Genomic DNA, 17,027 nt, shown 5'->3' with positions numbered 1-17,027 from the left:
CTCTCTCCCCCGACTCATGCTCCTCCTCAGGATTTGTGTCCAAACATTGTAAGTCCTTTTAAGACATCATTCATTTAAGGATTTTAGAGTTTTGGAAACCAAGGGAAGGATCTTCCTTATGTTCTGCTTTCTGCCCAACTCCATCTCTTATTTGATGTGACAGATTAGTTATATGAATCCAGGCAAGAGCAAAAATTAAAAATAAAAAAATTAGTAAACCAGTCAATATTTCAAAGAGGTGATCTTTCCAATAAATACACATTTTTTTTTTTCCTGGAGTACTGAAGAGTAAGTCTAAAGCTAGAGGAGCTAGTGGGTAAGGACTGGGGGGTTCAGGATCTCAGTTGTGTCCTCTTTGGAGATAAAAGTTGGCAATCGGCAGTTGTTCCTTTAGCAAATAAGAAGAGAGAAGCAGCTTAAAAACACACACACACATTTATTTTAAAATTTGACATAATCCTTGGGTAATTCAGAATTAGCTTAGGCATTTTTCAGAAGTTTCTGAGACTGATGTCTCAACTCCAAACCAACAGCAATAGCTTATTTGATTGGTGGAAGGATTAGAGAGGGCCCCGTGATCCAGATGAATACGTGGCTATCAAAGAAGACAGAACCCCATAGACAGAGGCAGCATTAAGTCATAATTTCTAAATTAACTGTCATAAATATGAAACATCTCACCAGACCAACGATAACATCCATATCATAATTTGCATTTTACCAGAGTGTCCACATATAGACAGCACAGAACTAAAAGTTCTGTAGACTTCAGAATCACATTTAAATTAATTTGGTCCTTTATATTAATAATAATTAAAAACTAGATTCTACCCAGTGTCGTCCCAGTCTCCACAACAACATGTATGTCCTGCTGTCAGAATGCCACCTCCTCTGCACTCAGTGGTCATGATTCGAAGATTAAAATGAGTGTGTCAAATCAGAACATAAACCAAGCCAGGAATTCATGGGCCCAGAGAGGGGTAAAGGGCTTGTCCTATACAGCAGTTAAGCAGCCCACGTGCTCTGCTCATTCCCAAGCAGAATCAGACTGGAGCTGCAGGCAGCGAGGAGGAGGGCGTGTTCTGTGTTGTCCACCGTTTTGCAAGGTTTCTTGGGTATTCCAAGGAGGGCAGTTGCTGTCTCCCAATAAAACAGTTAATTCCCTGAGAACAGGACCTCTTCCCCACTAGCCTCCGTCACAGCAGGGTGCATGCAGCCGAGGTGTGAGCACAGAGCAGGTCCCTACTGAAGGCAGGAAGGAAACCAGCATGAACTGAGCACCTACTATGTGCCAGGTACAGAGCCAGGACAGGGGCTTTCCTGTAATCCTCACAACAGCACTGTGAGACAGGGTCATCATCGCCACTTTACAGGTGTGATCCTCACAACAGCACTGTGAGACAGGGTCATCATCCCCACTTTACAGGTGTGATCCTCACAACAGCACTGTGAGACAGGGTCATCATCCCCACTTTACAGGTGTGATCCTCACAACAGCACTGTGAGACAGGGTCATCATCGCCACTTTACAGGTGTGGAAACAGAGGCTCAAGGAAGAGCATTTGCCCACAGTGGCACAGCGAGTCATAGGGGAGCATCAGTTTGAAAGTCCAGGCCTTCTCACTCCAGGGCCCTTCTAGCTACCTAAGCTGAGGGTTTGGCAGTAAATGAGGATCCCAGCTCCAAGATGGTTGGTTTGGAGCCCAAACATTAGATCCCCTTGAGCACATAGTGCAGAACCCTGAGTCTAGGAACCCTGGCTCTACAGCATGACTTGCTGATCTTGTGCAAGTCTTTTAACCTCTCCACACCAGGGCCGTGCTGGTCCAGCAGGATTCCCTATCAGGGAGAGGGGACTTGGTAAAACCATCTGGAGAGCATGTTTGCGAACCCCAGTGGGCCGGCCTCTGCTCAGAGAGCCTGATGTTGCTCCCTTGCAAGGAAGAGGTGCAGGGCATTGCAATCTGCTAGCACACCTCTCACACCTGGTGAGAATCAGTTCTGCTCTCCAAGGTTCTGACCTCTGAGAGTGACGTAAGTCCAGAGAGCCACACCACTACTCCTTGAGAGACCTTCAGCAAAATGCCCGTGCGCTCAAAGAAATTGGGGTCAGGATGCTTTAAAAGCAAAAAAGGCTTAAAAGTAATTTGGGAGGGGAAGATGACTTGAAAAGGAAAAGAAAAAGAAAAAAAACCGATGGTGGTTAGGAGGAGATTTGGGGGTAGGTATTGAAAAGGAAGAATGGGACTGTGGTATGCAAACCCAGCTGACAGGATAGGGTCAGGCCAGGCAGAGCCTGGAGAAATCAGGTTTCGGGGATCTGCAATGCCTCGTATGTGTCATGAAGCTGCACTTGCTACCTCAGACATGGGTAAGAGGTTTCCTAAAAAAATATCTTGGGTCTCTAAGTTCAGGTAGATCTTAGAAAGTAAATATGGGAAGAAAGAAAAATGCAACTCAAATGGCTCAGATGTAATCTGCTTGCCATGTTTCTTCTCTTCCTCTAAGACTCATCTGAGTGCCCGCTGTGCTCTAAAGCCTTCTCTGATCCACAAACACAGTTTAAGTGCGTGGCCCTCCTGGGTGCCCAGAGAGCAAGCCCATCTCTCTACAAATCCCCAGTGCACTGAGCACACTGAATCCTATCTGCCTGTTCAGATGTCTGCCTCTCTCACTGAACTGTAGCAACTTGAGGACAGACACTGTATCCTTCTCTACCTTCCATCTCCACATGGAGAGGGAGAGTGGGCTAACCAAGCCCCAGCCTAACCAGCCAGAGTGATAGGAACATGTTCCAGGGGCATGGACCTCGGAAGCAACTTTTTTCTGGATGCGTGGAGCATGTTTCCAATCCCCTGTACCACCTACTTGCCCTGCAGAGCCACCTTCCATTGGGCACAATTGTAATTTGGGAGAATTTCTTTAAAACATGAAATCAATATTTAGATGCAGACTTCAAGCAATATAGAGCTTTGGTTTGTGAGAATGGCATCATTCTGTTGGGAGAAACAAAGCCCAGCTTTGGCAGCCCTGATGGGGGAGGCAGATCTTGCATCTACCACGGTGGAAGGTGGGGAGGATGCTGTCTGGAAAGAATGCTAGACATGTGTGCATGTGTGTGGCGGGAAGCTCTGGGCTCATAAACTGCCTGGCTACAGAGAAGGCTGGACCTGATTTCTTGACCACAGGCTCCTGAAGCCCCAGTGCTCTTGCTGACAGAGGCCCCTAGAGGAAAAGGAACAGGCTGGAATTGCTCAGGAAAATGTTCTTCCCAGGCTGGGGTGGCCAAGAGACCATCCATTTAATGCCTGATGGAGAAGAGTGAAGGGCCTGTGCTTAGCAGTGAATGGTCCGGAAGCCAGGCAGTGTGGCTTTTCCAAGCAGGTAGATGTCCTCATCTGTGCCCTGGTTGAGATGCTTCACCAAATTCTTCTCATAGAGCAGTGGGTGGTAGGCGCCCATCGTGCAGGCACTATCGAAGAACTTCTGGTAGTAGTAGCACACGTCGGTCTTGCGCTTGGATGGGAGGAACTCATAAATATCCACCTGGTCACACAGGGTCATCATGATGATGATACCTGGAGAGGGGAGCAGAGGTGAGTCATGCCTGACAACCCACCCCAGCACCCCAGAGCTCTGCCCAGTGGGTCCAGCAGCTCCTGACCCCAAATTTGGAGAGCTTTCCCTCTGGAGTTTCTATTTATGACTGTGATTCCCAATCCAAGTTTCAGCAAGCCAAGCCCAGCAGTGTTCCTTAGGACGCAGGGCTGTATGAGCGTGACACACCTTTGAATCCCCAGCACCTAGGCCACGGCCTGGTGAATAACAGATGCTCCCTAAATGCTAGTAGATTAAACGACTCCATCAATCAGCCAATGAATGTATCCATGGAGTAATTTATTTGAAGAAACAGGATAAGATTACTGAGCTGATTGAGGAGACAGTGCCATCATGTGTAGCTAGCACTTTCTAGCACTGTGACATCCTGCAGAACCTCTTGGATGATGCAATTTGGGAGCAGATTTTTCCTTACAGCACTTACATGAAACAGTGTTGGGGAGGGAAGACTTTTCTTCCCTTAGCTGGGCAAAGGGACAGCTGGAACAGGACACTCCACAGCCTGTATGATGAGGTGTGGAGAAAATCCAAGGAGAGGGCCCCTGGCCAGCACTGTTCCAATAAACTCTGCACAGCACTGCCACTGATCCTATCTTTATTTAAATATTTGATATTTCATTCATCAGAATTTTTACATTGTGTTTTCTGAAGATACTGTATTACAGTGTTATTTATCTTGATGAGTGAGTTTTTAAGGGGTGCCCCCTTAAATTGTACACCTGAGAAAAGTGCCTTGCTCCCCTCATCTGAGATACAGCCCCGCTCCTCATTTTCCCGCCTCCCTCCCCTGTTCGTGGCTTCCCTTCCCTCTATCTTCCTCTGCCAAATTCTCCCCTCTCCAAAGCCTACCAAATGCTACTTCCTCCATGAGGCTACACGTGACTGTCCAGCTAGAAGGTGTCCTCTCTCCTATGACCCCAGGTTGTCTCTCCCTTCTGGCACAAATTGAATATTGCCTCAGACATCTGATTGACCTCCCCAATAGATACCCTCAGGAAAAAGAATTCTATCTTATTCACCTCTGTATTTTAGATAGAACTTGGCACGGTGTATAAGCAGAGCAAAATTCTAGCAATTGTTTAGTGGACAAACAAACGAACGAACGAATGAATGAATGAGACCTCAGACAAAAAGCTCATCTCTTCTAGAAACAAACACGCAAGGTCTTTTCCCCGACATGAACTCACCAAGCATCCCAGAGGATGGGGGGTTTGGCTGAATCTCTTCTGGGGAGATTTCTTGAAGAATGTCCCACAGCTCCCAAGGCATCTGGGGCTTGAGGATGTAAAAGGGCTGATTGGGGTGCAGCTTACGATAACTCTTGTAGTTATTAAAGAAATTATAATCCGGATTCTGGTACCACTGAAAAAGAAAGAAGTGGTCCTTTCAAGGGAGAAATGGGCCAGTGAGCTGCTCCCCCCAGGAGTCATCCTCATCAGTGGCCATGGGGAGGGGAAAGGACCAACAAGGTTGCTCCTGAGGCACAGCCCTTTTCTTGCAGCAGACTACAGGCTTCTCTTCCGGTCACAGGTTTCACTGGATAGCAGGGTGGGGCCTTGCCTGTCGCCTGTGCTTTTGGGGAGAGTTGAGCTTGGCGACCCAGGATCAGCCTCAGGCTTCAGGATCAGAGTCCGGGAACACTATCAGAGCCGAAAAGAGCCCCAGCTACCATCTGGCCCCATCTCTCATTTTTAAAGGGGAGAAAACTAGAGCATAGGTTGCCACATCTATGGGTTCAGAGTCCTTGTCCCGACCTAGGCAAATTTGAGTTCTAAGTGAGATCAGTGAAAACTGTTGAAAGTCAGATAGTGAGGGTGCCAGGGGTCGCCAGAGCCTGTCAGGCATTGGTAGAGACAACTTAAGAGTTAAGTGTCCCAAGATGAGTGTTCTCTGCCCTTCTCAGGAGTCATGGTCCTGAGGCCACAGCAGCCTGTATCAGAGAGAGGTCAACTGACATGCATGAACAGTGAGAGAACTACTCCAGAGAGGTTAGAATCCAGCAGGCCTCCACTCAGGCCTCCTTCCCTGGAAAGAGCTGCTGTCGCAGATCTCCACCTTCTGCTTAGTACATCAAGCCCTGGGACGGGGACTTTCATTCTCCACACTCCAATTCCCCGTCTGTAAAATGGGAACAACTACACTTCCATTGATCTCCTTAAACTGTTATGAGAGTGAAATGGGAAGAATTCTGGATACTGGAAGTGTGAAATAAGCGTGCTAATATTATTTACAGGAGTAATGGCAACTACTCTCGAGTTCTGCTGATGCTCATTAGGAATAACTGCATTAATGAACAACCTACCCCAGATGTTGGGAGCTCCAGCCACTATCCCAGTAAATACTATAACTGGGAGACAATACCTGGCAGTGCCTGGCAGGGCAAGGAGAGTAGCTGGCATAGGACAGGAATACTTCTGAATCTGCTAGTCCAGACAAAATGGGGTATTCTAAAACTCAAATGCCCAGCCTTTAGGGATAGCCAATGTCAGCCATGACTTTAAAAACCTAGGAAATCAGGAAAATCTGTAGACAGACAGGAAGCTCAACCCCTATTTCCCATGGACACCCACTTACCTTTGGGATATCTGAATGGTATACAGATGGGTCCCATACGATTAGGATTCCTTCATTGTACAAACTGTCTTTGAGGAAGCGCTTCTCTGTGGTAACCAACTACAGGAAGAAAGAGATAAGCTGTCACTTGAACATTCATATGCAACTGTTTGACATGAAGTAATAGCTGACACAGCACAAGGTACAGCCTGAGACCCCAGAGTCCCCTGTGAGACTTCTAAGTTCTGGTGTGGTACTTAACTTCAGTGAAAGAAAGGTAAAGATGCCAGCCTGCACAGCGTTGACCCGAAAGGACATTTATCACAAGCCACTAGCCATAGAATAGAAAGGGTTCCATCCACTCAGGCTTTGAGATTACGGGGGCAAGGGTACAGTGAAAACAGCATGGCATCCCAGCCTCCTGGGGTCACACCTTGTGTGGGGGTCACAAGAGTAGAGTCTGAAGTCAGGGACTCATATAATCAAAATTATCTCTGGAATCCTTTCAGTCACCTAGAAAGTCCAGCACACTACATACACATCGTGGTGGAGACTGACACAGGATCTCTCACAAAGTCCAACACAGCCAATAGTTTCTGCAGCACTGGAACAGATGGCTGTGCTTGTGGCTGAGCACCAGATGAAATATTCAGTTGGTGTAGAGAGGCCAGAGTGCCTGCAAAAATGCGCACCTCCCAACAGGAGACTCTCACCAGGCCGGTGAGAAGCTCATGTGTGCCTCTGCTGGCTGAGGGATCCAGCGATGGCTGCCTATGGCCCTTCCCTACCACACTGGCTCCTGGGGTGGCCTGCATATGGGTGGTTACACCTGCCTGGCTTAAACATGAGTGTGACAACCTAGCTTGAATAATTCTGCAAAATGTATTAAGAGTGGTTTTTTTGGTTTGTTTTTTTTTTTTTTAAAAAAAAAAAAGCATATTTATACTCTTTGACTCAATATTTCCATGTTTGGGAATCTATCCTAAGAAAGAATCCAAATTCTGGGGGGAAATTATACATGTAAATGTTAATTACTTATCAAAATAAAGAAAAGTATGGCAAAAGATACTGGTCTTGGATACAAAAAGATCCAGAAACAACTCTTGGCTTTGCCACTAACTTTCCTATGATCTTGAGCAAACAGAGTAATATTACCAGGCCCTCATTTTCTTATCTGTGAAATGGGAATAACATGTTTGCTCTGCTCTCTCAAACAGGAGCTGTGTTGTGGATCAAATGGAGATCATGAGTGAATGAGAAAGAAAAGTAGCCCCAAAGGCTTAAGAATGAAGGGAGCTGTGTCCCTCTTAAGAAAGCCAGAACTAATATATGAAATCAGCTGTCAACATGCACCTTAAAAAGCAGGTGGGAGATGATGTTGCCCAGGTAAAAATTGAGAGGAATAAATGGCAGAAATCAAATCAAGAATTGACTGAAATGAAAGCAAGAATCACGAAAATAATCCCTCTCCATCTTGGTCTACATCACCAAGGCTGAGACCTAATTAATGTCACTGCAGTATCTGGAAAAAACTATGGCAAGGGAGACGGCCCGTGTACAACCCAAAGAATAGCAATCTAGCAATCTGCCGCAAGCCCCTACAATCACTGAGCTATCCCCATCCCCATACCATCCTACAGACGTAAGGAAGTTCCCGGAAGCCTGAAGAATATACTCTCATTTCCTCAATCTATCTTTGAGACAAGAAATACTGGTGGTGGGTCCACCTTGGCGGGAGGTTGTGCAGCTATACTGGGTGCTAAGGAGCCAAAGGAAAGACACAGTCCCTGCCCTCCAGGAGGTCACAGGGTAGCGGGAAAGGTGGACAGTTGAACAATGGTTAACACGCTCTGACGGTGCAAAAACAGAGGTAGTAGGAGGATGGCCATAAAATGAGCAAGTGTTGGGCCGGGCGCGGTGACTCATGCCTGTAATCCCAGCACTTTGGGAGGCAGAGGTGGGCGGATCACGAGGTCAAGAGATTGAGACCATCCTGGCCAACACAGTGAAACCCCATCTCTACTGAAAATACAAAAATTAGCTGGGCATGGTGGTGGGTGCCTGTAGTCCCAGCTGCTGGGGAGGCTGAGGCAGGAGAATCACTTGAACCCAGGAGGCGGAGCTGGCAGTGAGCCAAGATTGCGCCATTGCTCTCCAGCCTGGCAACAGAGCGAGACTTCATCTCAAAAAAAAAAAAAAAAAAAAAAACGGTGGGGAAGGGGGGTGAGTGTTAAAGGGCAAAAAAGAGATGCCAAGCAGAGATTGTAAGCATGAGAGAGGGGATGTCCGAGACAAAGGGAACCAAGTGCAAACCCCTGAATGTGTGAGTGTGTGGCAGAGACTGCTAGATGTCACCCAGTATCCATTCTCTCTTTCTTCTCTGATCACCAATACCTCTGGTTTTTACTTGTGCACATGGCAACCTAAAATAGATTCCCTGAAATAAAAAAATTTCATAGCCTCTCTTATAGATAAATATGGCTGGGTGACTAACTCTGGCCAATGGTATGTAAGCAAGTGTGACTTCCAGGAACTATCCTTAGAGGCAAAGTTATGCCTTTCCTTGTTCATTCTTCCTGTTGGCTGAAATGTGGTTGTGATGGCTGGAGCTTGAGCAGTCATTTTGGGCCATAAAGTGAAGTCATATGCTGAGAAAGGCAAACCCACGAAGTAGAAAGAACTTAGATTCTGACACTGGAACACCATTTTAACTTTGGAATGTCTACCTTTGAACTTCTTTTGCATGAGAGAGACATACATTTTTTTGTTTTGTTAAGCTAGTGTCGGGGGATGTGTGTTCCTGTCTCTTGTAGGAACAACTAGTACAGCGTGTACCCTGTTTGGGAATTGCAAGTAGTTTGTTATGGCTAGGATACAGAGAAAGAGCTGGAAGGGATCAGAGAAATGTAGACAGAGGCCAAGCCAGGGAGCTTAGGATTTCTTCAATAGGTTATGGGGACCAGGAAGGGGTTTTAAGTCAGGAAGATCTAAACACACTAGAGTTCTGAATTAGTGTTTTTAGAAAAAAGAAGACCACATAGAAGCTCCTATTGTGACCTAAGAAATAAGGGAACAAAGAAAAGAAGTTACAATTGTCGGCTGTAGAGGTGAAGACTAACTGAATGTTGAGAGTGAGGGAAAAAGAGAACCAAGGGGACTCCTGGACCTCAGGCCATTTCCTGCATAAGAACAGAGAAAAAGGAACAACTGGTATATGCCTATGGGAGTGAGGTGGAGTGGGAATCTGAAATTCAAGGATGAGGGCCGGGCACAGTGGCTCACTTGAGGTCAGGAATTCAAGACCAGCCTGGCCAACATGGTGAAACCCTGTCTCTACTAAAAATACCAAAAATTAGCTGGGCATGGTGGTGAGCACCTGTAATCCCAGCTACTTGGGAGGCTGAGGCAGGAGAATCACTTGAACTCAGGAGGCAGAGGTTGCAGTGAGCCAAGACCGTGCCACTGCAATCTACCTGGTGACAGAGTGAGACTCTGTCTTGGAAAAAAAAAAAAGAAGTTCAAGGATGAACTCTACTGGCCTAGAGTTCCCCAGCTGCCAGGCCATAAGAACTAAGAGCAGAACCCACATCTTGTAACTTTAAGTACTGTCCTCCTTCCACTGGGAACATTGTAACTTACGACCACTTTTCAGGGCTATAGTCCAAGGGCAGAGCAGGCTTCCTGCTAGATGGGGATTTGCAAGATAGATGTGACTGAGCTGGTGACAGGGAGGCCTGAGGACAGAGGGCCAGCAGTCCCTAACCCCATGCACCCTGTTCCCCTGAAAACAGCTGGTATATTAAAAGCAAAGTGTCTTTTCTTTAGCTGTGCTTCTTTCTATGTGGAGTACTGATGCCAGGTGATATATACATACTCACGAGGAGTAGTAATAACTGGAATTTTTAAAAAATGTCTCTCCCTGCTATAGCCCCTTTCCAGCAATTGTTAGTATGCAAAGCAGGAGGCCAGCAACTCCTGGCTCCCTGAGACTTTCCCAGCTGTGGCTTCACTGTCCTCAGAGATGCAAGAGAGAAATTCCAAGAGACGCACGAAGCTTTCTTCTTTACGATACATGAAAACAACAGATGCCATTTAATGATGCTTACTACATGCTAGGTACTGTCACATCTCAACTCAGTTTATCTTCACAACAGCCCTAGGAAGTAAGTGTTAATATGCTCATTTTATAATTAAAGAAATAGAGATGCTAAATGCTAAGTAACTTGTCCAAGTTACACAGTCAGTAAGTAAGAGGGTCTGAATTTGATTGTCATGTCTGGCTCCAGAGACCACACTTCTTTTTTTTTTTTTTTTGAGATGGAGTCTCGCTCTGTCGCCCAGACTGGAGTGCAGTGGCACAATCTTGGCTCACTGCAAGCTCCACCTCCCAGGTTCAAGTGATTCTCCTGCCTCAGCCTCCCGAGTAGCTGGTACTATAGACGTGTGCCACCACACCCAGCTAATTTTTTGTACTTTTAGTAGAGACGAGGTTTCACTGTGTTAGCCAGGATGGTCTTGATCTCCTGACCTCGTGATCCACCCCACTTGGCCTCCCAAAGTGCTGGGATTACAAGCATGAGCCACCGCACCCAGCCCAGAGACCACACTTCTATGTGCTACAATGCCTCACACAATGTGGGTGGGGTAGGGTACCACAGCTCCTGGGGAAGGATGTCAGAGAACACTGGATAGGAGTAAGGAGTATTAGCAGAATTTGCTTCTTGCCTGAGTTGTAGTATGTCACAATTGGAAGATACTCAAGGTATTAAATTCAGACCCATCATTTTCCAGATGCGTAAACTGAGGCCCAGGGAGATGAGAGAATTGTCTAAGGCTACGATGAGTTTGGGGCACAGTTAGAACTAGAGCATAATATTCTTTCTGCTCCAGCAGGACTATACCCATAAAACCATCAGACATTCAAGTAAGCAAGCACACCATGAGGGTAAGGTCACCCTCAGTCCTCCTGTACCCAACGGAGAAACAGTCATTCACTTGAGCTACTTGAGATGAAAGAGACAGTAATCCCTGAAAATGGAAATAGGTGGCCGGGCGCGGTGGCTCATGCCTGTAATACCAGCCTTTGGGAGGCTGAGGCAGGCAGATGACGAGGTCAGGAGTTCGAGACCAGCCTGACCAACATGATAAAACCCTGTCTCTACTTTAAAAAAGAAAAAAAAAAAAATTAGCTGGGCATGGTAGTGCGTACCTGTAATCCCAGCTACTCAGGAGGCTGGGAGAATCACTTGTACCTGGGAGGCAGAGGTTGCAGTGAGCCGAGATCGCGCCATTGCACTCCAGCCTGAGCAATAGAGTGAGACTCCGTCTCAAAAAAAAGAAAAAAGAAAATGGAAATAGGTGAAGATTAATGATAGTTTTATCCAGAGAAGAGAAACAGAAAGTGGCTGGGGCTGGGATCTGATGGAGGGATAAGGGAGAAGCCAGCAAGCACTCCCCTCCTGGAGCTTTAAACATGGCTCTGAACTACCCACATGAATACCGACTATATGAAATTCAATGATTTTCTACCAAAAAGAAAAAAGGTTGCCTTTTGCCTTGCCAGGTGCAGTGGCTCACACCTGTAATCCCAGCACTTTCAGAAGCTGAGGCGGGCAGATCACTTGTGGTCAGGAGTTTGAGATCAGCCTGGCCAACACAGTGAAACCTCGTCTCTACTAAAAATACAAAAATTAGCCAGGCGTGGTAGCCAGCGCCTGAAATCTCAGCTACTCGGGAGGCTGAGGCAGGAGAATCGCTTGAACCCGGGAGGTGGATGTTGCAGTGAGCCAAGATTGCACCACTGCACTCCAGCCTGGGCCACAGAGTAAGACTCTGTCTCAAAAAAGAAAAGAAAAGAGATTGCCTTAAAACTGGATGGGGAATTGGAAGCATGGGTTCCAGTCCTGCTCTGTGTCTAACTCACTCCATGGTATCAGATGGACCATTTCACATCTCCTGGCCTCAGGTGCCTTATTTAGACATAACCCCCTTGTAAGGCCCTGCTGAGGGGACCAGCTGTTCCTGGAAGAATAAAGCTGTTCTCAAATGCCTGTAATTACCTGCAGCGGGAGTGTGACCTGGGTTTGGAGATCCTCTTAGGGGGCAGGGGAGGAGTTCATGCTGAGAATAAGTCATTGGCAGAACGGCAGAGCCCTGGGGAACATCTGCCAGGAAAAGGCTACACCAGGGCATGGAGTGCTGCCGCTGAAGACACTGTTTAAAGTAACCTTCTCAGTTAGAAAGTAACAAACGCTCACTGGGGACAGTTAGAAAACGCAAGAATAGAAACAAACACACACATACATCTTCAGATATTACCACTGTGCATATTTTGGACTTTTTTCTTCTCAGCTCTGTTTTCCCTCTGTTATGGACTGAATTGTGTGCCCCCAGAATTCATATGTTGAAGCCCTAATCCCTAATGTTACTAGTACCCTGTTTGGAAATAGGACTGTGAGGGAGGTAATTAGGATTAAATGTGTCATGGGGTGGGGCCCTAATCCCATGGGGCCAGTGTCCTTACAACAAGTAGAGACCCGCAGAGCTCTCTCTTTCCACCACGCACAGAGGAAAAGCCATGTGAAGGCACAGCCTGAAGGCCTCCTTTCTCTGTTTCGGAGAAATAGTGATTGAGAGTGTGTCTGCTGGCCCAAAGCAAGAGGTCCCAGAACTCATAATTGCCATCATGTTTAAATTTTAGTTCCAATTATTACATTAATAGACTGTATGGCAGGGGTTCCATCAGAATCGCTCAGCTCACCATCGCTGGTTTTAGACCTGTTGCTGATGGAAATCCCAGCCGCCTCCCACCTGCCCCGCCAACCCATCCAGATACCTGTCTTTCAGTATCTTGGGGAGAAAAGTTGGAACTTCCAGAAAGTTTTGGTGATTTAAAAAAGTGCTGGTGGCAAACACCTAGATCCAAATCCCACCTCTGTCACTGACTTTCTGGGCTCCTCTGAGCAACTCACTCAAACTCTGGGAGTCTGAGTTCTGAGGGAAAATGGTGGTTGGGTCATACCTCACAGGGTTTGCTACGAAGATCAAATGAGATAAGGCATGTAAGACCCTTAGATGGTATATATAATACATTTAACAAATGGCATCAACTATTATTTCAAGATAAGCCCCACTGAGTAATCTGGAAATGTCCTGGTTGCAGCCCAGTCAGCATGGACTGTTGCTAGGCATACAGGAAGTAGGTCTCTCTCCAGCTAGCACAAAAGCTTCCAAGGAAGCCAGTGGGTCTTCTTGTCACATTGTCTTCTCTGTCGGGCTCACTGGGTACAGGAGGTACTGAGTTGAGTCTCACAGAAACCTTCTTACACTTACAGTCAAAACTGCATTTATTTAAAGACCCACCCATTTACATATATCATTTTTCCTGTTGACTCTCACAGCCACACCTGGCACAGAAGCATCACATACCTGACTAGGTCTGCTGGCCTGAAACCTAACAGTCTGACACCATCCTCTATAAAAAGTCACCTTCTCAATAAGAAAAGTGCCTTTTTTGTTTTGCATGCCTTCATCACGGCCAAAGGGAGGGGAGCTGAACAAATGTGGGTCCAGATGGCTTTAGAAGAGAGCTGCTGAAGCCGGGTGTAGGTGGCTCATGTCTGTAATCCTAGTACTTTGGGAGGCTGAGGCAGGCGGATCACCTGAGGTCACAAGTTAGAGACCAGCCTGGCCAATATGGCGAAACTCTGTCTCTACTAAAAATACAAAAATTAGCTGCGCATGGTGGTGTGTGCCTCTAATCCCAGTTACTTGGGAGACTGAGGCAGGAGAATCACTTGAACCCAGGAGGCAGAGCAGAGAACTGAGATTGTGCCACTGCACTCGAGCCTGAGCGCAAGAGCAAAACTGTCTCAAAAAAAAAGAAGAGAGCTGCTGTCAGGAGGACGTTTCCGTCTGGGAAGAGAACAAGCCACTCAGAGGCAGAATTTTACCAAAGCAACAGCTATTCTCTCAGTGACTTCTGGGTGCCAGATGTTCTCCTTGTGCAGTGGGGGTGGGGACCCCGTTTGCTAATCCACAGAAACTGACACGAAATCGTTAGGATAACTGACCAGGACAAACGATAGAGAAGACAGACCACCGGCTTTGTAGAATATGAAGGTAAGAAAGGGCAATGATAGAAAGTGTCCATCACAGTTCAGTACCACAACAAGTGCCGTCATGGAGCGGCCAGAACGTGAGTACGAAAGGAACAGCCAGATACTTAGTGTTGCTTACAGGAGGTGAGAAAAGAGAGCTGATTTGCCTAAGAAGAAGCAGGAAATGCTCCCTTGAGGGTGGGTAGTGTATCCCAGGAAGTGGGTACCTTCCTCTCAGCCCTGGCACAATGGTGCACAGAAACCTAGAAGTTTAAGGGGAAAAACAAATCTGCTTCAGTAGAAAGCCATGCACTTTCTGAGGACACTCTTCCTCCCTATCAGATTCTGATTCCACGGGAGCTATTTCACAACCCTTTGTGAACCGCAGGCAACTAATCCATGCGCCTACTGCACAGGATGCTGCCCAGGAGAGCTTCAACTGACTCCTCCCCTCCCCCTGCCTTAGCTCACAGAAAAACTAGTTTCACTCCTTTACTCCAAATTTGTGTTGCTTTGACTTTTCCTCTGAACCAGTTGTAATATCTACCTGGTTCCATCATACAAGTAAAATAAAATCTTCACGATGAATTCATTTTTATATCTGTATGAGAGTCATCATCTTACCCTTTTTTCCCTAAAAATTATCCTTCAACAGAAGTCTTGCCTCCCTTCTGCTAGATGCCTCTCAAGTGGTCTCAAGTTGACTCACCTTCCCTGTTGGGATTTGGGAAGGTGGAGTCATTCGCAAACAGGCAGAGGCAGACCTTGAAATTTCAGTCGTGCCCATCGCTACTATTTATAGAGCACTTGCTGCATACCAGCCTCCGGGTGACATGCTTTACACATAGTAACTCCTTTGATCCTAAAAAAAAAAAAACCTGGATAGTAACTATTCATATTTCTATCTTACGAATAAGGGAAGTGAGGCACAGAAAGGTAAAGTAAAGCAACTTGCTCAAGTCACTCACATAGGAAGTGCTGGGGGAGGGATCTGATCACAGCCTGTCTGACTCCAGTACTCTTAATTCCCAGGCAACCTTACTTTGGCCTTAAATACAGTTTCAGAATCTTTGCAGGACTGGGGTTTCGTTCTTCACAGTGAGGACGACTGAAACATCATGAAGAGGTGCTCAGAGAGTAGGTAGCCTCCACCGTCCAAGAGAATGCTCAGGAAGGGCTCCTCCACTCTCCCCTCTCTTCTTTGCTGCTGCCTCTCACCTCCAGATCCTGCCATCCATGCATCAAACAGAGATTGGTTTCTCTCTAAATTCATTCTCTTCAAGCTTGAAGTAGCCCAGCATAACCTGGAAATCCCACTCCATCAGTTTTACTAACTGTCCCACTCACCCCAATGACAATTATCAATCTCTTTGCTCAAACCTTCTCTACTAAAACCTCTTCCCCCCTCAGCCTCCTTCTGACTTGGCCTTGCATCCCACTTTGCAGAGAAAATAGACGCCCTCTCATCCTTGTAATACCGACTGCCTCCAGCTACACCACTCCCACCTTCTTCCCTCTGACTCCCTCCTGCCGGGGGTCATCCTCCACTACGCTTTGGCTCTACCACCACCATGTTCTGGGTAACTAATCATTTTCTCCTCTTTTTAGTATATTCACTTTCTCCCTCTATCAACTGGCTTCTCCCTGTTGATTTAAAAACAGCTCATAAAATATACATAACATAAAGTTGACCATTTTAGCAATTTTAAATATTCAGCTTAGTACATTCATATTGTTGTGTAACTATCACTACCATCTCCAGAACTTTTTCAGCTTCCCAAAATGAATCATAGTATTCATTAAACAACAATTCCGCATTCCTTTCTCCTCCTAGCCCTTGGCAAACATCATTCTACTTTCTGTCTCTACTCCAGGTGTTTCATATAAAGTGGAATCATACAGTGGTTGTCCTTCTGTGACTGTCTCCCTTACTGACATTTTTTCCAATTTAAAACATTGTATTAAAATACATATAACATAACACTGACTATCTGAACCATTTTTAAGTGTACAGTTCAGTGATATTAAGTACATTTATACTGTTGTGCAACTATCACCACAAACCATCTCGAAAACTTTTTCAATCTTGCAAAACTGAAACTCTATACTCATTAAACAGTAACTCCCCATTCCCCCTCCCACCTCACATTCCCTGGCAACCACCATTCATGTAGTATTTTGTGTGTGTGTGTGTGACTGGCTTATTTCACTTGGCATAATGTCTTCAAGGTTCATCCATGTTGTAGCCAATATCAGTATTTCCTTCCTTTTTAAGAATAATATTTTATTATGTGTATAAACCAGCTTTTGCGTATCCATTCGGCATCAATAGACACTTGGGCTGCTTCTGCATTTCAGCTATTGTGAATAACAGTAGTATGAATATGGGGGTACGAATATCGCTTCAAGACCCTTTTCTCAATTTCTGTAAGTATATGCCAATAAATAGAATTATTAGAGTACATGGTAAAACCCTCCAAAAAATCAATGAATCCAGGAGTTGGTTTTTTGAAAAGATCAACAAAATTGACAGACCACTAGCAAGACTAATAAAGAAGAAAAGAGAGAAGAATCAAATCGACGCAATTAAAAATGATAAAGGGGATATCACCACCGACCCCACAGAAATACAAACTACCATCAGAGAATACTATAAACACCTCTACGCAAATAAACTGGAAAATCTAGAAGAAATGGATAATTTCCTGGACACTTACACTCTTCCAAGACTAAACCAGGAAGAAGTTGAATCCCTGA

At 45.9% G+C, this 17,027-nt stretch overlaps 1 protein-coding gene across 6 annotated transcripts in view; it reads right to left on the bottom strand.

Moving 5' to 3' along the window:
- Nucleotides 1–416: 416 nt before the first annotated feature.
- Nucleotides 417–17,027, bottom strand: part of ST6GAL1 (ST6 beta-galactoside alpha-2,6-sialyltransferase 1) — a 141,881-nt gene continuing 125,270 nt past the window's right edge. For all 6 annotated transcript variants that reach the window (XM_073023745.1, XM_008009490.3, XM_073023746.1 and 3 more), the window contains 3 exons: nucleotides 6,193–6,291; nucleotides 4,806–4,980; nucleotides 417–3,578 (listed from right to left, as the gene is read on the bottom strand). In XM_073023745.1, coding sequence (XP_072879846.1) covers nucleotides 3,337–3,578; nucleotides 4,806–4,980; nucleotides 6,193–6,291 — 516 coding nt within the window. In that variant the 3' untranslated portion in view covers nucleotides 417–3,336. The remainder of the gene's footprint in view (nucleotides 3,579–4,805; nucleotides 4,981–6,192; nucleotides 6,292–17,027) is intronic.

The sequence above is a fragment of the Chlorocebus sabaeus genome, chromosome 15, assembly GCF_047675955.1.
Source record: "Chlorocebus sabaeus isolate Y175 chromosome 15, mChlSab1.0.hap1, whole genome shotgun sequence".
In the NCBI taxonomy this organism is placed as follows: Eukaryota; Metazoa; Chordata; class Mammalia; order Primates; family Cercopithecidae; genus Chlorocebus; species Chlorocebus sabaeus.
The sequence above is the reverse complement of the archived record's forward strand: the minus strand, read 5'-3'. Positions and strand labels throughout refer to the sequence as shown.